The sequence below is a fragment of the Megalopta genalis genome, chromosome 1 (assembly GCF_051020955.1).
Source record: "Megalopta genalis isolate 19385.01 chromosome 1, iyMegGena1_principal, whole genome shotgun sequence".
Taxonomy (NCBI): Eukaryota; Metazoa; Arthropoda; class Insecta; order Hymenoptera; family Halictidae; genus Megalopta; species Megalopta genalis.
This window is the reverse complement of record NC_135013.1, coordinates 26324095-26349906: the sequence shown is the minus strand read 5'-3', so window position 1 is coordinate 26349906 and position 25812 is coordinate 26324095. Positions and strand designations below refer to the sequence as shown.

The 25812-nt window shown below is 43.4% G+C and overlaps 2 protein-coding genes across 4 annotated transcripts in view; one reads left to right on the top strand and one right to left on the bottom strand.

Moving 5' to 3' along the window:
- The window catches only part of LOC117220279 (uncharacterized), a 350048-nt gene that overhangs the window by 321348 nt on the left and 2888 nt on the right, over positions 1–25812 (bottom strand). The gene's annotated exons all lie outside the window — the stretch shown is intronic.
- On the top strand, positions 7883–17125 carry LOC117220296 (tubulin monoglutamylase TTLL4). The gene is made up of 5 exons (XM_033470142.2): positions 7883–10921; positions 12290–12696; positions 12755–13145; positions 14950–15411; positions 15729–17125. Exons 1-4 carry the CDS (start codon positions 10325–10327, stop codon positions 15409–15411), a joined length of 1857 nt encoding a protein of 618 aa, XP_033326033.1. The 5' UTR covers positions 7883–10324; the 3' UTR covers positions 15729–17125.

The following is a 25812-nucleotide window of genomic DNA, read 5'->3' as shown; positions in this document are numbered from 1 at the left end:
GTTGAAAAATTTGCTTCAATTTTCACCGAATAAATCAGTTTGTCATTAAAACCAAGGCTGGAAATGCTCTTTCAAAATCCATGCATTTTTTCAAACTTCAATCGCTCGCATGCTATTTCGTCTTGGATTTGATTTTTATGGAATATGTTTAGTATTACAGGATCTTCCAACTGCAAAAATGTTTTTGTGAAATAACCTAATCAATATTCCTAATTTTGAATGTTTAACTATTATCAACTTCGATTCGAGTTTTGTAATAGCGTTCACCTTTTACTTAATAAACGAACAAGATCGTCGTCAATCTTTATAATTAATCTTATTTAACCCTTTGCACTCGAGCGGTGACTCTGAGGCATCACTGAAATTTGTTATAACGAGTCGGTCTGAAAAATATAGTGGATCTCGAAATCGAAAGGAAATATATAATTTAACGATATCTAATAGCAGTTTTATTTTATTTAAGCAATTTGTAATTTTTATTTTATTTAATTTTATTTTTTATGGAAGCAATCTATCTGTCGATGAATCTTAGAATCGATAGAATCGATAGATCTTTCCCCTAATCTCGACTTCTGTGAAATGACGCGCGAAACTGATAATTTTCACAAAGGTCCGCAGTCTATTAACCAATAGATTCAGCTTTGGAATTTACTGAAACAGGTGTTCGCTCAAAGATTAATTGATTTAAGAGTTACGATTAGACTGCATTTTTTCAAATACCAATCCCTCGCAAGCTATTTCGTCTTCAATTTGATCTTTACAGAATATGTTTAGTATTACAGGATCTTCCAACTGCAAAAATGTTTTTATGAAATAATCTAATAAAAATTCCTAATTTTGAATGTTTAACTATTATCAACTTCGATTCGAGTTTTGTAACAGCGTTCACTTTTTATATAATAAACAAACAAGATCATCGTCAATCTTTATAAAGAAAATAATATTATCTTATTTAACCAATAGATTCAGCTTTGCAATTTACTGAAACAAGCGTTAAGATAGTTCGCTCAAAAATCAATTGATTTAAGAGTTACGATTACACTGCGGATTTCACATTATTTTCAGATCATTAAAGCTGCTAAAAGAAGAAACACATTTTTACGTAACTCTTGCTTTATGCAATGAATGCAGAAAATTTGTATTTCGCATAAATATCCGCAGTATAGTTGTGACCTCCCCCCCCCCCCCTCCCCCCTGGAACGGTCACGTACTCGAAACAGTGTGCGACCTCGAAGGATGCAGATTTCTGGCAAGTCTCAACATTTCGATTCAAGTTCGCCGCGGCCAGGAAGGTCTTCGCCGACAATGCGAGTGCACGAACTACGTCGCGAGCATAAGCGGCCACGATAGCGGACGCGTGATCGCGGCTCGCGCACTTTCACGGTCCACGTGGCAAGCATAATGCGTCACGAATTCCGGCGTGCGACTTTTCGAACGGAAATCAATCATTTAATACACACACACTCTCTCTATCACTCTCTTTCTCTCTCTCTTTCGGCGTTTTTCTCGTTCGCTCGCGGGAGCGTAATTGACCGCGATAGCCGCGGGTTCGATCGATTAACGGCCGATCGGATCCACGGACGTGGAACGCGCGACCCGGACGCGCGAGGATCCATTAACGTCGCGAAATGGCGAATTCGCGCACGATTACGACAGACGAATGCTCGGCGAATCGCGATTTCACGGTTACGGTTTGCGCCAGCGTTGCGCAACCGCGTATACCGAGCGGCCAGAAAAAGCCGGGCCCCCTCGATAAGGCCCAGCGCAATCGGAAAATTCTGCATACCCCGCGTCAATAGCAGAGATTCCGCGAACCGATTGTGCAAACGCCGCGCGGCGCGCGGATTATTTATCTTACGCGAGCTTTCCGCCGTGTTCACTCTCGCTGGATCCTAACGATCCGCGGGAATCTTGCCGAAGTCGGCCAAGAAAAATCAGTGTTCGATCGAAACGTTCCGCGGCGCGTCGATCGGTGACAAAACTAAACCAATCAACTTACGTATCGACAGCAACGAAGTTTGCATGCTTGTAAATGGTGCAGTAGAAATTCCCCAATTCGAACATTTATTTTTCCAATATTCTGGTATCCAATTATGCAATCTGGTACTCCATTATGCGAGCACTATAGTGTTTAGATACATTGCCACCTAATAGAGAACTTGAATGGAATTTTGAGATAATAGAATGTTTTGGTATTCTTATTTTCGATGCAGCGTCGTGCTGAAAGTAAACGCTCTGCATTTTAATTTGTTCCTTTTCTCATTTTATGTTTCTTTCAAGTTTCATTGGTATTTTAAAGTCGCACGTTTTCTTTTGTAGTTTAATTAGACATTTTTAATATACTGCTAAAAACTCCTTCATTCTGGCTGTACAAGATTATATACTGTATTATATAGCTTATTGTACCAGCTGCTTACATTCGCCTCTTTATTTATCGTATATACGATAAAGTCTATCAGTTATTTAAATTTGCTTCAATTAACTGTTCACGCATTGGAAAAGTAATATTACTCTTATCTTTTAACGAGTTAACTGTTTCTGACAAGTATACTCGTCATGTAGAAATGGCGATATAATATCTTGTGTTACGACGAGCGCGGTCGGACATATTTTATTCGAATAAAAAGTTATTCGACGTATTGTTCGAATCAAATTTTCATTCGAATAATGCCCAACTCTGATGACGAGCATACTCGTCACGCATAAATTTCAAGATGTTTCAAATATTGTATGTCCAAGACGAAATAAAACGAACAAATAAAAAAATATAAAGTACGAAAAATCTGTGTATATACTATGAACAAATAATTGTTCTTGTCCTCGCAACACATTGTAGGCGCACGCTTTTCAGAGAGGTCGCAGTACTTCAAAACACGCCTGAATAAATCGTGAAATCGTAAAATTCGTTCCACCTTGTGTTACGACGAACGTGGTCAGACATATTTTATTCGAATAAAAAATTATTCGACGTATTGTTCGAATCAAATTTTAATTCGAATAATGCTCAACTCTGATGACGAGTATAATCGTCACGCGTAAATTTTAAGATGTTTCAAATATTTTGTGTCCAAGACGAAATAAAACGAACAAATAAAAAAATATAATATATTATATATAATATAATATAATATATATATAATAACATATATAATATAATATAATATATATATATATAATAATATATATAATATAATATAATATATATATAATAACATATATAATATAATATAATATATATATAATAATTGTTCTTTTCCTCGCAACGCATTTTAGGCGCACGCTTTTCAGAGAGGTCGCAACACTTCGTAAATAAATCGTAAAATCGTAAAATCGTAAAATTTGTTTCTCGTCCCCGAGCTGCCCCTAACTTAGCGCATTGTGCATTTGTTGGAAGACCTCCGAGGAAAAAGCGTCGAGCGGCGTGTAACAGTTTTTTTGCTCGGTCTCGAGGAGAGAAAATTGATGTCCGAGGAAAATCGCTGATGGTTTATCGATCTCGACAAATGCGTTCTCACGGGGATCGTCCGCTCGGAAAAGAAGCGCCGATAAAAAGCGGAAAAAGGAGGCCGCGGGGCTGGCTCGAAGGAGTTAATGAAGCCGGCTTGTGAAACCGCCGCGGCGTGTGTACGCGCGCGTGTGGGAGAGCAAGAACGATGAGAATAGAGAAAAAGGAACATCGGAGGACAGATAAGAGATGGAAGCGGAGGGACAGGAAGAAGGGGGAGCCTTGAGGTGTCGCCGAGAAACGCGTAACGCTCGTTGAAAGCGTTTACACGAGAGCCGGGAGATAGCCGAGTTGCGCGAGAAAACGCAGCCGATATGCAGTTACGCGGCACGAGTGTGCATCGCGTGTTGCATTGTCTCGGAATGACGAGCGTCGTCCTTCGATCCGCGTCGGGGAAAAAAGAATTCACCGGATCGCTTGCATCGGTGCCTCGCACAGCGGAGCTAAATGAAACATTTGTCCCAAAATCGTGGAACTGTTGATAGGAATGAGATAAAGCGATGCAGTTTTTTTTACGTTGAAGCTGGAATGTTGTAGAACAAGGGAAAAATAGAGAGAATGTAGTACAAACATTTGTTAACCTTGAAAATTTATGTTAAACTTGAAGTATTGCAACAAAAGTCTGATTTATCCAATACCATGTACAGTTGGACTTTTTTTAAGTTAATGTTATGCATCATTTCACGTAGATTTTAACACGTTGACTTCAAATTCGGTCGCGAATTTTATCTACCACTTCAGGGTTTTGAAAAATAATCAGCGGGTTAACAAATCATTTCAACGAAAAAATCACGATTTTGTTAGTTCATTCTATTCAAATCGATTGTTTTCAAAATCCTGAAGTGATAAGTAAATTTTGCTACCGAATTTGAAGTCAGCGTGTCTAAATCTATAAGAAATGATGTATAACATGTCACTAAAAACAAAATCCAACTGTGCATGATATTAGATAAAACACAATTTTTTGGAATATTTCAGGTTAACATTAATTCAAACGTAAAAAGTATTAACTAAACCTACCGATGGAAAGACTGTATTTATTTAAACCTTTTCGCCATTATCATAATGTATGCTGGGATTAAAAAATGCATTGAATCATTTCCTATCGAAAAGTCTCTAAAATTTCAGCAACTTCAAAACAAAAATTGCGATGTCGATTATTTTGTTTAATGCTCGAAATGTTAAAGTGTTATATACAAATAAAAAGAAATTTCTCGAAATGTTTAAGTGTTAAATACAAATAACGCCTGCTCGGAGTAGTCGCACGACCCACATATATGTGAGTCACATCGATTTTCTGCGAAAATTTCGCAAATTACGCGCAGCCGACGATAACAACCGCGAGGGTAATTAGCCGCGTAGCTGTTTGAATACTAGCGGAACGATACCACGCAGTCCTTGAAAGAAAACTGTCCATTCTTGCGGCAGAAAAAAGCGCATTGTTTTCCCGCGGGCTTAAACTCGCGCGCAGGCAGACGGACGCGCGCGGGGACAGCGAACCTAGACGAGCGAATAGAAATTCAAATCGGCCGATCTTCTGCTCGCGGAATACAAACGGCGAGCGTTCGTAGAAAGCGACAGGAATTCTTACGTCTGTTTTCCGAAGGTTAATTAAGACTGCGATTGTTGTCTGCGCCAATTAAACGGTCGAGGACCCTGTCCCTCAGACTGCGCGCTTGACATTCGGCCGATTCGCGTTGTTCCCGCGAATCTCGCTTTCGATTCGTCTCGCGCTCGGGATAAAAATCAGAACTTCAAAGCTCTTTGGTCAATGTTTAACCAAAATGCCGCAATAATTTGTCAAAGAAAATACAAAGATGCGCGAAGATTTGTACCAAAAAATTACATGACTTCGCAGAAAAAATTATTGTCACCTGTATACTTTATCGAACAAAATCTTTTACGCAGATTTTTATTAACGCAATCTATTGTTAGTCGAATACCGAGTAACTTTCATTCGAAAGATTTTTTCATTAACTTTGCGTTAGTGGCTGAAAGTTCGTAGCGATCGTATCGCATCGTTTGAGATCGATTATGGCTACATATTTTGTTAAATAACTCTGAAGATCGCAACTTTTCGCAAGAAAAGTTTTTGTAATGTCAAAATGTACTATCTGGCGAATATATCGGAGTAAGAAAGCCAGGATATTTTGAGCCGCTGTTTCTGAAACCTTATCCGAAGCGCAGGAAAAATAAAGCGAACTTAATTATTTATATATAAATATAATAATTATTATATATATATTATTATTATTATATAATATAATAATATATATATATAAATATAATAATTATTATATATATATTATTATTATTATATAATATAATAATATATATATATATATATATAAAAATAAATTTCATATCATAATTTCTATAGATTAATTACGATCATATAATGTGGCCATAATATGGCCATCATTTTCTACGAAGATTAACTTCGTAAAGCAAGCTTTTATCTATCTTAATCTGCTCGTAGAACTCGCTTGAAATGAATCTGCTGCACAATTTTTTAAACATATTCTGTCGCTAAGTATGATTATTTACACACTTTAGCAAATCGGTACGAAGCGGCGAATTTTTTCATTTTTGTCCATTGACGGTCGCATTGTGCGCCCCGCCGATTCTTTCGATGTCCCCGAGGGTTCCCGAGCGAGCGCTTCCATAAGCAGAAGGGAATTCCGCGGCGCGGCTGCTCGCCGGTCTCGTAATTCTGCAGTGCATCCACGGCCGCGCGTTCTGTACCCGCGACACGATGCATTAGCGATGTCGCGATACAAGCGATTCCGATTCGACCCCCTCCAGTCGAAGGCTCCGCGAACGCATCGGAAATCGGCGGTCCCGATCCGCTTCTTTTTCGGAAACCCTCTCGGTTCTTTATCTGCCGCGAACTATTCCTCGTACCGCGTTCTGCACTCCCGCGCTCGTGATTTCGCAAACTTCCATACGCGCACGCACACGCGGAACGGCCGCGTCGCGTCGCCAGAAAAACGATCGCGCGACATCGGGCGACCGCTCGGACTCTCGAAACTCTCCCACGCTGCTTGCAGTCCGAAAATTGCGCGGGTGTCGAAAACGATTAGAACGTACGGGAAACGAGTTTTCCTGTATCGAGTTCGAAGTAGCGAGAATATCAAGAGTTTCGAAATGTTTGGGAATTATTGTTAATCTATTTTAAATTATTATGGAAAGAGAGGACGTGCTGTTCAACGTCTATTTCTTGCAATTGACGCAATTTTTATTTTGCATAAAAATTCGCGGTCCGCTGATCATTAAATGCTTCGTATGAGCGGTGTTTCAAATTGCATTATGCAATAGTATGCAAATTTTTAATTAACGCGTTGATCGAAATGTTCTAAACATTTCATAGGCTCGCGAATACAGTGATTTCTCCCTAATTCGCGCTCAAAAATCGATAATTTGAGAAGTGGAGATACGATTATTCAAGCCTTGCAGTTCATTTTTACAGTTATCGATTGTCAACAACTATATAATTGTATAATAATCGTATCTCCTCTTCGCAAATTGTACACTTTTGTGCGCAATCTGAGCGCGAATTAGGGAGAAATCACTGTATTCTCGCGAATACAGTCATTTCTTCCTAATTCGCGCTGAGAAAGCGCACAAAAATGAACAATTTGAGAAGCGGAAATACGATTATTCAAGCCTTGCAGTTCGTTTCTACAGTTACCTATTGTCAACAACTACACAATTGCATAATAATCGTATCTTCTCTTCCCAAATTGTCCATTTTTCTGCGCAATCGGAGCGCGAATTAGGTAGAAATCACTGTATTCTCGCGAATACAGTCATCTCTCCCTAATTCGCGCTAAAAACCGCACAAAAATCGACAATTTGAGAAGCGGAAATACGATTATTCAAGCCTTGCAGTTCGCTTCTACAGTTTCAACAACTACATAATTGCATATTAATCGTATCTCCTCTTCGCAAATTGTCCACTTTTGTGCGCAATCTGTGCGCGAATGAGGGAGAAATCACTGTATCCGCGAGTCTATGAAATTTTTGGAACGGTTCGATCGACGAATTTAAATCAATTAAAATTTGTCGAGACTGCAGCGTTTTTCCTCGCAACCAGAGAATCGCTGGGTGTATCTCGAGGCGAACACGTTGCCCGATATCTGTGCTGCCCAGTGAGAGATTCGGCGATGATGGAAGAAGAGGCAAGAGTCGGAGGGAAAGCGGGCCCTGGTTGCCGGAAGAGCGGATCGGAATGGCGCGATCGAGCGCGATCCGGCGGATCGCTCTTGGATCGTGTATGTAAATGCACGTTATATCTGGTATCGCGCCGTATTACATTCTGTGCCGGTCGGAGAGCTCTCTCGGCACTCTGGTCGGTTCTGTGTCCGGGCATTGTGTACGCCGGAGATTAGAGACACGGGAACGTTGCGCATTCCAGCATTCTCGCGGCGAGAACCACCGGCACCGGAGGGACCAGAGGGTACCATGGGGTAGCAGAGGGATCGGAGGGGCAGGAGGGAACGGTCGATCGGGCCTAGCCCGGCCCGGCTCGGCCCGGCCACGCACGACCGACAATTAATCGTGCAAGATGGAAAACGCGGCCAGCGCGCACGCAGGAATGCGCGTGATGCGCGTAACATCGACAATCAGGCCTGTGATTGCGCTACACGGGAATCAAATTAGCATCGAGCAGCATCGCCATTAGAGCCCGGACACTCGAGCGGAGCTATACATACGAGAACGATAGGCCTATTTGCGGATCGCCTCGCCTGGAGACAGGCGAGCGAGCGACCGCGACAGGCTGTTTAGGCCACGTTTACACTCGAACACGATTCCGCGGAAATTGGGGTGGAGGGGCCCGATTATTGTGCCCTGTTTGCGGACTTGCAGAGCTTCTGCTGCTGAACGCAACTTTAGCAATTTAATTGGCATTTCTTAGGAACCTAAAAGTAAATTTCAAGGTTTCTTTTGTCGATATCAATTTGCCCGTGACGAAAGTGTCTAATCTTCTTTGGATATTAGGAGGAAGAGAAAAGAAAGTTTTGGAGCCAGTTACTGTGCGCCTATGATCTATAAAGACCAGCTATTGTGCCTCAGTTACTGTGCGACTATGATCTACAAAGACCGGCTACTGTGTCTCAGTTACTGTGCTCCCTCCCTGAATACCATGCTTCAGTTACTGTGTCCCCTCTATAAATATTTCAATAACTGTGCACAATAAAAATTTAATATTTAACATACTTTAATAAATTTGATATTTTCTTTACATTGAAAGAATGGATTTTTGAAATAGTAAATAGACTGTAAATATTTTTATTTTCTCATGTAATAGAGAATTTGGCAAACGAACTTTTTTTTGAAATGATAGTTATATGTGAAAATAACATTTCAAATATATTTAACTGGTATCCATATGCATCTACTATTTAAAAAACAGTTTATTCTACAAATTTTGTATTGCACGAGAAGATACAAATATTTATAGTGCAATTGCTATACCGAAAATCGATCTTTTCCCAGCCCTGGTCACCGGTGACTGGCGATATAAAATTATAAAAATTATCTTCTCGTATCTAAATAAATTTTAAATAATCTGGAAAATCAATTAGTATTAATTAATCAATGATTAAGAATTCATAGGTATTATCAAAACACGATATTCGTACGACGCTTAACGTGTTAAACGTGTCAACCGAGAGAGAGAGAGAGAGAGAAAGAGAAAAAGAGAGGGAGAGAGAAAGAGAGAACACATTCGCATAAAAATAATAAATCACAGAAACGGCTCACATTTGCAATGTAGAATTCTTGAAGCAGGAAAAAGAAACGCAAAGGCAAGCTACGATATTCGGTTCAAGCACGAGCAAATCAACGAAACGAACAGAATTCCATAGAGGATGTCCCTGAACAGCTGTCTACGAAACGTTGACGCAGCACTACCCGTAAAGCTCGACAAATTCTAATGTTCATCTCCGAATGGCTTCTCATCAAAGGTCTCCAAGCATACGTGACGTACATTGATGGATGTTCGTTCTTCGTGCGGGCATCGAAGCGACAACATTGAAAAACAGGCGCGCGAACTTCCTGTTTATTTGCACGGACTGTTACGGCAGCTAGGTTTTTCAACACGTCGTTTGCATACATACGTCGGGAATATCTCGGCAGATTTAAAGATCATATTCCGAGAGGATTCATCGGCGCGGCGCGGCGCCGCGGCAGTGTAAACGCAGCCTAACTCCGAGCCGCGATATCCCGCGGCATGCGTGCGAATCGCATCGGACACAGGCGCGCTTCTACACGAACGGAACACTAAACCAGAGACAGGGCTGGTGGAAGCGTGTTACGCGCGTAAAGCATCCGCGTGTTTACCCCCGCGTTGCGAGCGCGTCTTCGTAGCGCGAGTAGACGCGGCGCGGCGGGGTGGAAGATAAACGCCGGCGTGGCACGCAAATGCGGAAAGGCTCTTCTCCTCTGCCGGATCAATCGCGGCATTGTTCGGCCGACCCGATACCAAATGGCCGAACAGAAACTGATTTAATGGCGGCTGTTACACTCCCCGCGAATCTAATCGGCGAGCCGAGCCGAGCGTGACCGGAGAGAGAGAGAGAGAGAGAGAGAGAGAAGAGGATCGTCTCTCCCTCGAGCCGGCTCGTATTTTCGGGAGACGAACGAGACACCTTGTATGCGGTTCGATTAGGCGTGTTCGATAACAGGCCTCCTCCCCCGGGGCAACTTCGGTGCAGACCGGCGCGACAACCTCGATCATGGGCGTCGGTTAGAAATTCCTCGAGCGATCGCGGAACCGACGATGACCGGGAAATTGACCAGTATTTCTGGACCACGATGCCGGCTGACTTTGGCCAGCCTGCTCCGATCGAAAGCGTTTGCCATCGGTGCGCCTCTACCTCCACCTTCGGCGGGATGATCGACCTGGACCTGGACGAGGAATGGCTTCTCTACGCGGAGCTCACGGAGAGGGCGTTCCTCGCCGCGAACAACGCCGCGCTGATCGACAATGCGAAACCGACCAGCTCGAAGCCCAGGTCCGGTTCGAACAGGATCGGTTCTGGCAGAACGGCCAAGAACAAGACCGACCGTCGGGCCCCGATCCAGCCGAAGATCCGCGACGAGGTCCTCTTCGACGAAGGGGCTGACGGCGATCGGAAGCTAGAGGCTCCGCTGCCCATGAGGCACAGCCTCTTCCCACACGTGCCGCCGTACATCCTCTTCCAGAGCCACGAGAACCGCGCCAAGAAGCTGTCCAAAGACCTCAATCATCTTCTGCAATGGAAGAGCACGAACACCATGCCCAGGATCCTCGTCAAGATCATCCTGAACTCTGGTTATCGCATCGTCAACCAGTACAGCGACTGGTCCGCCGTTTGGTACCCCTCGTTCAGGGACATCTCCAAGTATCAACGTTTGAAGAACTATCAAAAGGTGAGTAGTCTTGCTGATCGCCGCACAGTGATCGGTGATATTTTTGGCCGAAGGCCAGGATCCCGTCAAACTTTCCGGGAACTTTGTATTTTTGGGTTCATCTTCGGGTTCTTCTTCGTTGATAAATGGACTGCGGATTTTCGTGAGAACGTGCATTGTCTGCGTTAATTTATTAGAATCAGAAACTGTGTAGGAGGTTTGTCCTTTTTTTGATCATTTCGATAGGTTCAAAGTAGTAGAGTAAAGTCTCCCTAATTGACGCTCAGAGAGTGCACAAAAATGGACAATTTGGGAGGAGGAGATACGATTATTCGAGCCTTGCGGTTTATTTTTTATAGTTACTGTTTGTCAACAATCATAAAAACGAGCTGCAAGACTCGAACAATCGTATCTCTTCTTCCCAAATTGTCCATTTTTGTGCACAATTTGGGCGTCAATTAGGGAGACATTAGTGTACCTCGATATTTAGAATTCTTTTATTCTTTCTACTGTTTTAAATTGCAACTGCTCAATTTTGTCATAAGTGCACAAAATTTCCGATCTATTATATTTTTCTGCACTATGCATTTTTACTTATATACTTATATACTTATTGTTTACGCTACAATTTTTCTGACTTTTCTTCCTACCTTTTATTACATTTATACGTACATACTGGGTGTCCCAAAAATGTCTCGCAATCCGAAAGTACGGGATTCCTGAGGTCCACTTGAAGCAACTTTTTCCTTAGCGAAAATGCAATCCGAGGCTTCGTTTACGAGTTATTAACGAAAAACAGTGGCCAGTAAGAATCGAGTACGGCTGACGCGAGGCGGCCCAGCCAGTTCCGCTCATTGGCTCGGTCGCCTCGCGCCAGCCGAGCTCGCCTCTTATTGGTCAGTGTTTTTCGTTAATAACTCGTAAACGAAGTCTCGGAGAAAATTTTCGCAAAGGAAAAAGTTACTTCAAATGACCCCAGGAACCTCCCATTTCCGGATTGCGAGACATTTTCGGGGCACCCTGTATATTCGATTTATTATTGTACTCGTGCGACAGCTATATAAAATCTCTTCCAATTTATTTCTTCTTCTGTAACAAACATTCCTTCTTCTTTCTTATCTGTATACACGAACAAATAAATAAATAAAAATCAAAACAATCCGCGAATCATGACGACCAATCACGACGACTCTGAAGCCAAAATAATTTGACATTCAGCGTGGCCTGGATTTGTTCCAAAGGGTTCCAAAGGATTGTCAGTTTAGAGGAGAAACAGATACAGTAATGTCTTCCTAATTTTTGCAATCTGAACTCGAATTAGGGAGAGATTACTGTATCAGGTGACAAATCGTACAAAAATCTCGTTGGATCGACGAATCTCTGTCCCAGGTGAACAGCATCCCAGGCTCGTACAATCTCGGGAACAAGGACCTGCTCTGGACGAACCTGAGCAAAATGATGAAGAAGTTCGGCCAGAAGGAGTACAGCTTCATGCCGCGCACCTATATCCTGCCGCGGGAGATCCACAAGTTCGAATACGTGTGGCAGAAGTACCGTGTCGGCGGCACGTGGATCGTGAAGCCGCCGACCTCGGGTCGCGGCCAGGGTATTAAAGTGATCAATCAGTGGTGGGAGATTCCGAAGTGGCACTCGATGATCGTGCAGCGTTACATCTCGAGGCCGAGGCTCATCAACGGCTCCAAATTCGATCTGCGGCTCTACGTTCTCGTGACGAGCATCAATCCGACGAGGATCTACATCTACAAGGAGGGCCTGGTCCGGTTCGCCTCGGTCAGGTAACCGCCGAGTTAACTCTAATACGACGATCCGGCTCTTATTACGGAACGGTTGCAGGTACATACGCGGCGTGAATCTAAGCGACAAGTGCATGCACCTGACAAACACCAGCGTGAACAAGCTGAACCCCGGCTACGTGATGAACGACGGCCTGAACGCGCTGCGAGCCCACAAATGGTCGTTCGGCAATTTGTGGGGCCATTTGGCAGAGGAAGGCGTGGACGCGACCGAGCTGTGGCGCAAGATCAAGGACATCGTGGTGAAGACCCTGATAGCCGCTGAGTCGAGCATGAACGCCGCCATTTCGGAGTGCCTAACCTCCAGATACTCCTGCTACGAGCTCTACGGGTTCGACGTGCTGCTCGACGAGAATTTCAAGCCGTGGCTGCTCGAAGTCAACATTCTGCCGTCCTTGCACACGGACTCCCCGCTCGACACCATCATCAAGGTAATTTTCGACAAAAATCACTGGGTCGAATGCGAGACCGCGAGGACGGTAGACGGATTCCAGAATAATTTTATATAATATTTTAGTTCCCTAAAAGTGGAAATGACGAGTCCCGCTTCTAAAGTTTAAAAACCCCATATAAACTGCTTTCAACTCTTAAAGAAAAATTATGATATTTGCACATTCTCTTACCTTTCTTCTATATAAAATTCTGCCGGTACAGTTGCAACGAATTAAAATCAATGGGTCGAATGCGAGACCACGAGGACAGTAGACGGGTTCCAGAATAATTTTATATAATATTTTAGTTCCCTAAAAGTGGAAATGACGAGTCCCGCTTCTAAAGTTTAAAAACCCCATATAAACTGCTTTCAACTCTTAAAGAAAAATTATGATATTTGCACATTCTCTTACCTTTCTTCTATATAAAATTCTGCCGGTACAGTTGCAACGAATTAAAATCAATGGGTCGAGTGCGAGACCACGAGGACAGTAGACGGATTCCAGAATAATTTTATATAATATTTTAGTTCCTTAAAAGTGGAAATGACGAGTCCCGTCCCTAAAGTTTAAAAACCCCATATAAACTGCTTCCAACTCTTAAAGAAAAATTATGGTATTTGCACATTCTTTTGCCTTTCTTCTATATAAAATTCTGCCGGTACAGTTGCAACGAATTATTAAAAAGGAATCGAAATAGTTTGCGAACTCCGTGCTCGATAATAAAAAGAAATCTCAATACAGTAATGTCTCCCTATTTGTCACCCAAATTGTGCACAAAAATGGACAATTTGGGAAGAGGAGATACGATTATTCGAGTCTCGCGGCTTGTTTTCATAATTGTTGACAATCGGTAATTATAAAAACTAACTGTAAGGCTCGAATAATCGTAGCTTTTCTTCCGAAATTGTCCATTTTTGTGCGCAATATGAGTGTCAATTAGGGAAACTTTACTGTACTGTTAGGAATTTTTCTCTGAATTTCATTGTAACTTGAAAAGAATGTTTAATTTTTACGTCGGTCATATGCCTCGTCGGTCATATTTAACTGACAGAATTCTTTCGTCGAACTTGAAAACTAATCTTTATCTCAATCTATTCAGCACGCTAAATTTTCTCAGGATTTACAAGATGCGACAGAATTACGAAAGAATTTGCTGCAACAAATCTCGTCCACTCTACTGTTATATTGTTAAACAAGTTGTCCTGATTTCGCGTGTTTTTTAGTTTAGTTAACGTGTTAACCCTTTGCACTCGAGGGGTGACCCGGAAGCACCGCTAAAAATCTTATATCACGTTCCAAAATAATTTCAATATCATCAAAGCTTAAATTTAAAAAATTGTTAACCCTTTGCACTCGAAGCCGTTTTAACTGTAAATCTAAATTAACTTTTCTGACTTATAGTATCTCCATTTTATATGACAAAGTGTATTTCATGCACATGAAATTGAGTCTTGTGACTCGTACAACAGTTAGACTTTTAATCTTTTTATATCTAAGTTGATGTAACGATGAACGTGATGTAACAATTTTAGCGGTGCCTCAGAGTCGCCACTCGAGTGCAAAAGTTTAATAGTGTAACCGTTGCATGAATCACAGGATTCAATTTTACGTGCATAAAATGCACTTTGCCATATAAAATGTAAACACTACGAGCCAGAAAAGTAATTTTATTTATTTTCAGTTAAAACGGCTTCGAGTGCAGAGGGTTAATAGTATCATTGCTTCGTCGATCTGTTCCATTGCGAATGATACGTCCACGTTTCTGTAAACATAATTAAATAATAATAAAAAACTGCTGCAGGGTCCTCTGGTCAGGAACGTGTTGAACATGGCGGGCTACCAGATCCCGAAGACCGCGCAGACAACATCGGCGAAGGCCAAGTGCAAGAATTACGATTCGATCGGGCACGACTCGAAGCTCTACAGCATGTCGCTGAGCCTCACGGAGAAGACGAAGCAGAACGAGATCAACGCGGTGCAGAAACGCGAGGACTATCTCGATCAAATCCTGGAGACGTTGACCAGAGACGACATCAGACAGCTGATTCGGTACGAGGACGAGCTGGCCCAGATCGGGAACTTCGAGAAGATCTTCCCCGCGCAGTCCACCTATCCGTATCTGAGATTCTTCGAGGTGGAGAGGTACTACGACCGTCTCCTGGACGCCTGGGAGCATCGTTATTGCCAACGAAGAGAGGAAGGGATCGAGAGACTGAGAAAGTACTGCGAGCAGATGCGACACTTGGACGCCATCGTCGATTAGGTGAGAGAGATTCCCATCCCTCCGATCAATCTCTCCGGCGCGCGGCCGTGCTAATTGGATCGCCCCGCGATCCAGCTGCACCATCGTGCCGCGATTACATAATTATTCAATTAGTAATTGAATTACATAATTCAAAGCACTCGTTCCAGCTTGATTTCCGTCCGTATGAATTCATGAATTTCTAATCGTCGGATCTCTCGTCGTTCATCCGAGAGATCTGAATTACGACGCGATCGAACGCGATGCAATCAACGCAACATCGTGATTGTAATTCCCGCGGTGATACAACCGCGGTTCTGCGAAACTGTGTCTTACAGGATCAACGGGACCGAGGACTCGAGGATGACGTCGCCGCCAGCGATCTCGATCGATCGAGGATATTCGGGTTTTTCGTGAGAATAGAAACGATCGCCGAAGGACGCTCGGGGATAATTGGCAAAATTATAGCGCGACGCTATCGGACAAATATCGTTGGTAATTAAGACACCGGGGAGACAAGGACACGCCGCCGAAACGATTCCGTTCCGCGTTCGCCGTGAATGGAATCCCAGAAATCCGGACGAAACCTTACGCTTGTTAATCTACCTTAGCGTTGCGCAACACCGTAACCGCGAGACGTAAGGCGTTTTGAAGCTATATCGGTCACACTGACGTCGTTCGAACGTCGTCTGTTACCTCGATCTCCACGACAGACTTCCTTTAACCCGATTTCCCGTGCAGTTTCGCACGCAGCGGAACAAACAGCTCGCAGACCGACGGGTTTCTTCGCCCGGTCAACTCTGCCATCGATCTGTTTTTCACAGTTGCGCGATCCGCCGACTAAATCGACCGCTGCCTTTTCCATTAAGCTCCGGTAAATCTGAAGTCCTACCCGAGAACAATATTCCCTCGGAAGTACATACATGTCTCTCTAATTGACGCTCGGATTGTCCTCAAAAATGGACAGTTTTGAAAGAGGAGATACGATTGTTCGAGCCTTGTGGCTCGTTTCTTCTATGGTTATCGATTGCCAACGATTATAAAAACAAGCTGCAAGGCTCGAATAATCGTATCTCCTCTTCCCAGGTTGTCTATTTTTCTGCACAATTTGGGCGACAATTAGGGAGACATTACTGAAGCTGGAAAAGACGTTCGCGGATTTAACGGAGCGTCGATGGTCGTTCGGACGTGGCGCAATTTTCACCGAAAAAACAATCGGAATGGAACAACGCTCGTTGCGCAAGCACCCGCATTAACGACGATGCACGTCGTGGAAACGTTTACAACCGACGATTCCGATAAAGCCGGGCCTGAAAGTGTTTCCTATCCTCCGGTGCAGCGGATGGTTTCACAATGTCTTCGAGCATGCGGCTCGGCAACGGCTCGCATTGTTGATCCTGGAAAGACCGAGACCGCGCGCTCCGCGAAATTATTCATTTGCGAGGCTTCTTCGAGAGGCTGCTCTCAGCCCTCCGTTGTAAAATCATTACTCGTGTATGTTAATAAAGTTTAAGATACCGCCGCATGGTCGGTGTAAAATAACGGCACGTTTCGAACAGGGGGGACAAGGGGACGTGGACCGACTTCGTGTCTACACCTGCGATCTTGAACGTTCATTTCTGACGGAGTTCGCTAGGTGAGCTCTGCTGAGACTCGAGTACTTCGCCGAGAGTTTCTATTGTCTCCGCGGTACCTCTCAGGTGGGCATTATAAGAATGCACTTTTTGTACCGAAATGTTATTCGAGAAATATTTCGATGAAATTCTTCGAATAAAATTTGATTCGAGTAATATTTCGAGTGAAAATTCTTCGAATCATGTTTTATTCGTATAATATTTCGAAATGTTCCTTGAATTAAATTTTATTCGAAGGATTTATTCGAAATATTGCACGCATTAAATTTTATTCAAAGAATTTATTCGAAATATTACACGAATAAAATGTTATTCGAAGAATTTATTCGATATATTGCTCCGAATCAAATTTTATTCAATGAATTTATTCGAAATATTACTGGAATAAAATCTTATTCGAAGAATTTCATCGAAATATTACTCAAATCAAATTTTATTCGAAGAATCTAATCGAAATATTACTCGAACAAAATTTTATCCGAAGAATCTATTCGAAATATTGCTCGAATTAAATTTTATTCGAAGAATTTGTTCGAAATATTGTTCAAATAAAATTTTATTCCAAGAATTTATTCAATATATTGCTCGAATAAAATGTGATTCAATGAATTTATTCGAAATATTACTCGAACAAAATTTTATTCGAAGATTTTATTGAAAATATTTTTCAAATAATATCTTATTCGAAGAATTTATTCGAAATATTACTTAAATCAAATTTGATTCGAACTATTACTCGAATCAAATTTTATTCAAAGAATTTATTCGAAGTATTGCTCGAATCAAATTTGATTCTCAGAATTTATTCGAAATATTGCTCGAATCAAATTGTATTCAAAGAATTCATTCCAAATATTGTTCTAATTAAATTTTATTCAAAGAATTTATTCGAGATGTTATGCGAATCATGTCCAACTCTGCGGTATCCTCTACATGGTATAGCATCGCACTTATGCAAACAAAATCACCGTCGATGTGCGACGATGACTCACTAGCAGCTCTCGCGGGAGCTCGTGGAAGTAAACTGTTAGCGTCGCAGAAACTTGAAGAGCGGATAACCGTGGTCCGACAACCTCTCCTTACGCCGTGCTTTCGAACGAATCTCGATCGTTCCGTTCCACCGTTTCAAGGGCAAAGTTGCAAGAGAATTCTTTAAGAACGAGCTATCTTTCCCATGAACTCCGGGAGACCCTTAACCCCGTAAAGACAGTCGATTAAACAGTCTTAAATACGATCGGTCACGGCTCGTCACCTGCCCCGAAGGTGACGCAAGCGAGCGAGCGGTCGAGCGACCGGTGAAAGCTCGCCGTTGCGGAGACTTCGAGGCATGAATCACTTCCTGAAAATTCCGCGGGCTTCCAGCAGTTTTCATATAATCGAGACGACCTTCTGCGACCACCGTCGCGACGTCACGGCGTCGTATCCCGCAACCTACTTTTCTTTCCACGGCGAGCAAACCGAAACGTCTTATCGACCATCTGCCGGTCGCCTTTGCTCAGAAGGACTCGAGGTTTCCATTGTTAATTGTTCCCGGCGATGATTTCAACTATTCCCGTTCGACGGACCGCCGCGGTATGCGGCGTGAATTAAAGAAATTCCGCGGGCGATAACGATGGAAACTGTTTTAGAGCCGTAGGAACGTAGTCCCAGAAGCGGCTGTTAAATAATTAAATCGTAAACCCGTCCGCCGTTTTATCGGTTCTCGTAAACGTCCGAGCGCGAATCTCCGGGAAAAGAGGAATTTCGGTTACTACCCTAATCCTTATCGCGGTGGTTTTAGACGGATTAGGCGCACGGCACCAGGTAGAAAACTGGAAACGTAAAACCGCTCGCCCGATGGAAAGCCGACGATATGGGCGGCGAAAGAAGAGAAGACTAAAAAAGCTGGCACGAATAATCGATGGCAAGAGGCATAAGTTCTCCTAGTTAACGACGAGTAGGCGGTCTTAAATTATTTTTCCAGCAGATACATGTGTTCTGTTCTCGGTCGCGGTCAAGCGTGATAAAATAGTGGACTGTTTACCGTGGCTGCGTTCCGACTGTCACATTATTAGCGAGTGTACGGCTGCGTGACTCTGACAATCAGAGCAGAATGAGATCTGAAATTCGCAATCTCACGAATGAATCCGCTCGAGTCTAATTACCGCGCCCGGTGATCGTTAGCCGGCTCGGAGGATGCGCGAACAATTTCGAACACGGTTCTCCGATCGAACCGGTTCAACGATTTCCGGGGCACAATAAGATGTCGGCGAATCGACGGAATCCTACAACCGTCAGATGAAATCGAAGCGATCTATGTGCTTGCGAAAACTGACTTCGAGCAAACTCGTACGAAAAGCACAACGTGATCTGGGAATTTGCTTTGCGTTTCCAACATTAAGTGTTTCAAGTTTGCTATAGTGAACTAAAATTGTTTGCTATACTGCGGATTTTCGTGCAAACGAAAAACTGTCTTTCATCCATTCTAAAAAATAGAAAATAAGTAGAATATTCATTGTTTCTTTAATCACTTTAGGCGAGCAAAAATAATGCATCGAAGTAAAATTGTTTGCTATACTGCGGATTTTCGTGCAAACGAAAAACTGCCTCCATTTATTCGAAAAAAATGGAAACTAAATAGAATATTCGTTCTTTCTTCAATCATTTCAAGCGATCGAAAATAATGCATCGACGTTGTTAAATTGCTTTAATCTTTTCATTACTTTAAATTGCAGCTACCCAATTTTGTTATAACTGCATGAAATCCGCAGTAGAGTGATAACCCTTTAAACCTCCCAAATCCAAAATATCATTCGTTTTATGTGATTCTGTGCAGAGTGTGCTGTTCAAAGTGAAATTAAACGTGTTGCACATCAATTATAAAATATTAGAATGCAGGTTTTAACCCTTTGCACTCGAAGCCATTTTAACTGTAAATCTAAATTAATTTTTTTGACTTATGGTATTTCCATTTTACATGACAAAGTGCATTTTATACATATGAAATTTAGTCTCATGACTAAATGACTCATACAACAGTTAGACTTTTAACAATTTTTTATATCTAAACTTTGATAATATCAAAATTATCTTAGAACGTGATGTAACAATTTTAGTGGTGCAGCAGAGTCACCACTCGAATGCAAAGGGTTAATGGCGGTTTCAAATAGAGTCAAAATAATAATTCCAACTTTGATAAAAGTTTTAAAAAAAATTATAAAGAGTTGTAAGCAACAGACCACCTTTCTATGTGAAAGCTCGAACAACTGCTAAGAAGAGGATACGATCAAGTTTGGACGCAACCTCTGGAAACCTTCGCGTGTAGAATAATCTTAACAAATAGATGTCAACGGTATTTCGACGGCCGGGTAAGCAGTGAAGCGGCAGCGAGCGCACTCGTCCCTGAACGCACGCATCCAATTTGAAAACAAGCCACGATTTTTCGGGCATTTCCGATGATCCGGCAAAAAAATATGTCCAACAAAAGTTGTACGTATATACACAGTGTCCCAAAAATGTCTCGCAATCCGAAAGTGGCGGGTTCCTCAGGTCATTTGAAGCAACTTTTTCCTTTACAAAAATTTTCTCCGAAGCACCGTTAACGAGTTATTAACGAAAAACAGTGATCAATGAGAGGCGAGCTGGCGCGAGGCGACCGAGCCAATGAGCGGAACTAGGCTTCGTGCGCTGGTTGGCTGGGCCGCCTCGCGTCAGCCGTACTCGATTCTTATTGGTCACTGTTTTTCGTTAATAACTCGTTAACGGTGCCTCGGAGAACATTTTTGTAAAGGAAGAAGTTGCTTCAAATGATCCGAGGAACCCGCCATTTCCAGATTACGAGACATTTTTGGGACACCCTATATAATGTATGTATTCATTCTTCTGCACATTAGAATATAAAAACTTGCAACAAAAATATACCTAAAAAATATAATATCCTATCTGGCATCGAGACGAATAAAATAATAAATAAAATAAATCTCGAAACAACGCTAAAATCATTTCAGTCGCGTAGAGCGAATTCCCAGGCCACCGTTGTGTCAGCCCGGTCGCAGCGAGATCGTTCGAGTCGATTCGTAATTGGTTAGCCAGGGTCGATAATTATTTAATAAGTTCCATGAAGGTACACAGGCCGAGCAATTTGCCCGCGTAATCGAGGCATTAAAAATCGTGTCGCGCGTTAAGAGCAAGGAACAGAGAGAGAGAGAGAGACCAACTTTTTCTCCAGGTGCGCGTTTAATCGACTCATTTGCAAGTGACTTTTTACAACGATCGGCCGGGCCGGTTCGCCTCGGTGTGCTCGTTGGAAAGATCAAATCAACCGGCAAGAAGTTGCATACACGCGACGACGGCGCGGCGCGGCGCGGCGTGGCTGAGCGTGTGGCGCGCGAACGAAATGGGTCAATCCAATATGAGCATGCCGGAAATTACATTCGTCGGTAGAAACGTCGTGCATTACCGGCCACCGCAAAACGATATCGTATATGCCGGGTTACTCTTTGTCTCTGGCCGGCGGTTGACTCATACCGAGCGCCGGAGAGAATGGCGCGCGAACCTGCGCGAACGATAGTAATTAAATGGGTGAACACGGATGGAACACGAACGCGGATCTAACCGAGAGACACGAAGCGAAGCCCGAGCGAATCCGCGCGATAGATCCAGCTAATTTTCCGGGACATTTCTCGAGGTAGGTGCAAACCTTATCGACGAGCAAGTAATTTATTACGCGGTGTAAATCGCGTTGCGGGCACTTCAATCGTTTATTACTATTTTCCGGGTAGAACTTCGTACGGCGACCAGAGCGCGACTAAAGGGACAAACAGAAAGATCGGAGATAAACGAAGATAAGAGAAAAGCCAGCGTACCTCGTTGATCCGTTCCCTGCTTTACGGCTACCGACACGCGGTGCCTTAATGATCGGGTACCGGTAATAACTAGGAATCGGATACGATCGAGCGTTCCTACAACGTCGAACGGTTCTCTCTATGCTAAACACAGGGATGCCCGGTTAATTCGACACTGTCACTTTCTCCGTCCCCATGGGACAGCCGTGCGCCGTCTCGTTCCATTTGGTTCGCGCGCGGCGTACGAGGATCGATCGAGGCTACCTTCGATCCTCCTCGAGTCGAAAGTGAGTTTCGCGGTCCGCTAGCATCGTGTCAGTGACCTTTGCCAACCACTGCCGTGTTCACGCGTGTTAACCGAGCCAGAAAAATCGTTCGCGGCTTCCACTCTGCCGCGCCGGTTTCGCGTCGGGTCTGCGATTGCCGATTCGCGGACAGGTCTCAAATCGAAAATTACATCGGCTACCGAAAAGTCGAACAGGATCCACATCGTCGAGGATCACGTTAAAATTCAGGCAGGACCTCGCGAGACAGGGATTGAAACGCGAGAAAGCGCTGGTTCGGTCCCCGAATGTTCGCCGTTTAATTATGCGCGGTTCGTCGGGCTAATTGTACGAAAGCGCACGCACGGAGAAAGTGATAGAAAATTTCGCGTTTCCGTAATGCGCGCGAACCGAGTGCCGATTCGTTTCGTTTCGTTTCGACTCGACTCGACTCGACTCGACCCGGCTCGAACCGATCGAGCCGCGCGCGACTCTCAAAGTAATTAACGTGCGCCGAGAATTTACGACGCGGTTCCGCCGGCAGTTTTCTTGTTCCCTATCGCAGCAATGTTTGCCACTCGAGGCGCTTTTTTACATAATACCGCGAATAAACGAGCGAAACGATGATTTTTCGATCCGTTGGCATTCGCGCGGCGCGGAACGGGATCCGCGGGAAACGGTAACCAGGAGTAACGTTATCGGCACCGACCGAACCTCCGACGTTACGAGCAGATATTTCCTGCACGCGAAAGAATCGTGGCCGCAAATTACCCGGCAATTAGATTCGAAGTCGGGGGGGGGAGAGAAACGCGTCAATAGTCCCGCGAGCGAAATCGCCCGTCGATCGACGACGGCGATCCGCCGCGGCGGACTTGTCCCGCCGCATTGCCGCATTAATCCGACTTTCTGTTCGATCGGCAAACGGCGTGAAAATCACCTTCGAAAATCGAGGCGAGCTAAGGCGCAGCAGCATCGACCTTGTGCAACGCGATCGATCGGCTTATGGATAACGGAAAATTGGAAAAGTATCGGTCCGAGCGGAAAACGGTGCCCGGTGAACGCTGTTTACGATCGCAGCCATGAAACACCCGAGCGAGCGAGCGAGCGAGAGCGCGCGCGCGCGCGCTTGGCTGGTTAATAAAAACTCTAATGATCCACGCGTTGCAGATCAATGGCGAGATATCTTCTATGCAATTTATATGCGGTTCCATTAAATAAAGTGGACCGCTTCGGTACGGTATGAACGTGTACAGAAAATGCGAGAGGAAACTCGTGGTTCTTGTTTTTGACCGAGGAATTTGAAACTGTTCGATTCATTTCTCCGGCATCTCGGATCAAGGGCAAAAAAGTAGCAGATCGCTAGATACGGTTGGAAATGTTCTGTACGGATTGCCGAGATCTGTCTTTAGAATTTCAAAACTTCGGTGTTCCTTCTAAAGCCGGCGAGATCGGCGGACGAAGACGACGTCGGCCGTGGAGAGAAACGAAGTCGAACCGGCGAAGGGCCGGAACAAGGGCAAAGTGCACGTATCGGGATCAGCTAGAAAGTGCCGGGTGCCGATCACGTTGCGCACACTTTCTTTCTTACGACGATTACGTGCGGAGTTCAAGGAACCGCGATACGACGCTCAACGACGCCTTCACTTTTCTTTCGCGCGAGCTTACGTACGGCGCGTACAGGCAACCCGCGCGCTCCTATCGTTATTATCGAAACGTGTTCGACACCTGAGAATCTTCCTATTCCCAGCGATCGAGCGGCTCGCCTCGCCTCGCCTCGCCGCGCCGAAGAATAGGGAGACCTAAACAATGATTCGAACTACCGGCGAGATTGCGATCTATTTGCACTTGCAGCGAACGTCTAAGGTACGTGTTGCGACACTAAGAAGTTGAAAAATTCATCCTCGACGTGTTCCTGCAGGACATTCCCTGCGAAATCATCTGCGATCGACCCGGCAATAATTCATCGATTGAAGAATGTTAGGGGCTTTCGCAATCATTTGGAACTGTGAAAGTTCTTCCAAAGAAAGAGAAGATGGTGCAAACTGATACAGGATTGTTGGTACTATCGGTGCCAAAAACTAAATATCGGTTTCGGACATTTCAAACTTCGGAATCATTTATCTCCTGAAGAATGCTAATATATAAAATGTAAAAGTTTGTAAAAATCTTTTGCAGTCATTTGGAACTGTGCTAGTTCTTCCAAAGAAAGAGAAAATGGACCAAACTGATACAGAATTGTTGGTATTATCGGTGTCAAAAGCTAAACATCCGTTTCAGACATTTCAAACTTCGGAATCATTTATCTCCTGAAGAATGCTAATATATAAAATGTAAAAGTTTGTAAAAATCTTTTGCAGTCATTTGGAACTGTGCAAATTCTTCCAAAGAAAAAGAAGATGATGAAAACTAATACAGGATTGTTACCATTATTGGTGCCAAAAGCTAAACATCCGTTTCGGACCTTTCAAACTTCGGAATCATTTATCTCCTGAAGAATGCTAATATATAAAATGTAAAAGTTTGCAAATATCTTTCGCAATCATTTGGAACTGTGCTAGTTCTTCCAAAGAAAGAGAAAATGGTCCAAACTGATACAGGATTGTTACCATTATCGATGCCAAAAGCTAAACATCCGTTTCAGACATTTCAGACTCTGGAATCATTTATCTCCTGAAAAATGCTAATATATAAAATGTAAAAATCTTTCACAATCATTTGGAACTGTGCAAGTTCTTCCAAAGAAAGAAAAAATGGTCCAAACTGATACAGGATTGTTACCATTATCGGTGTCAAAAGCTAAACATCCGTTTCGGACATTTCAAACTTTGGAATCATTTATCTCCAGAAGAATGCTAATATATAAAATGTAAAATTTCGTAAAAATCTTTTGCAGTCATTTGGAACTGTGCTAGTTCTTCCAAAGAAAGAGAAAATGGTCCAAACTGATACAGGACTGTTACCATTATCGATGCCAAAAGCTAAACATCCGTTTCAGACATTTCAAACTCGGGAATCATTTATCTCCTGAAGAATGTTAACACATAAAATGTACACAGTTTGTAAAAAATCTTTTGCAGTAATTAGAAAGTGTGCACGTTCTTCCAAAGAAATGCAAGACGATGAACAAATCGCAGAGACTTGCTACCGTTATCGCTGCCAATTAAAGTAAAGATATTTCGCTACTATAATACTATTTTTTCCAAAGACGCAGGAGACTGACGCGCGCGGATAAAAGATTACCACCGTTATCGTTGTCATAAAGCAGACGTCCATTTTTCCTATTCGACCAGCTCTGAAATAAGCGTTTCCTAATATATAAAACGCGCACGGTTGCGTGAATAACTTTCACAGTCGTTTAACGCGGTTGCATTAATTCTTCCGAAGCGGAGGTCGTGAAACCGTGGTGCCCACCGATAAAAGATTGTTGTGGCTAGACGGAGCCGGTATAACCAAACATCCATTAAATCGATCGGAGAGGCTATAATAAAGGTTGCTCCGGGATCGGGATCGGGTCCGACAAAAGTCAGTGTTCGCGGAGTGTAGAACGCGGCGCACAAAGGCGAAGCAACAACGCACGTACACAACAAGGGAATGACGTGCAACGTTTCTATAGACACCGGTTAAATACCGAAGGTAACGCCTCTTACTCCTGTATAGAATGTACTCGGTACGGCTCGGTAAGCCGCGCACCGGCTTATGCTT

What these genes read in the sequence shown, in the direction of transcription:
- LOC117220296 (XM_033470142.2), top strand. Translation starts at nt 10,325, where the DNA reads ATGCCGGCTGACTTTGGCCAGCCTGCTCCGATCGAAAGCGTTTGCCAT. An exon ending in GTTTGAAGAACTATCAAAAG is followed by an intron (nt 10,922 to 12,289) that starts GTGAGTAGTCTT and finishes TCTCTGTCCCAG; the next exon opens with GTGAACAGCATCCCAGGCTC. An exon ending in GTCCGGTTCGCCTCGGTCAG is followed by an intron (nt 12,697 to 12,754) that starts GTAACCGCCGAG and finishes GAACGGTTGCAG; the next exon opens with GTACATACGCGGCGTGAATC.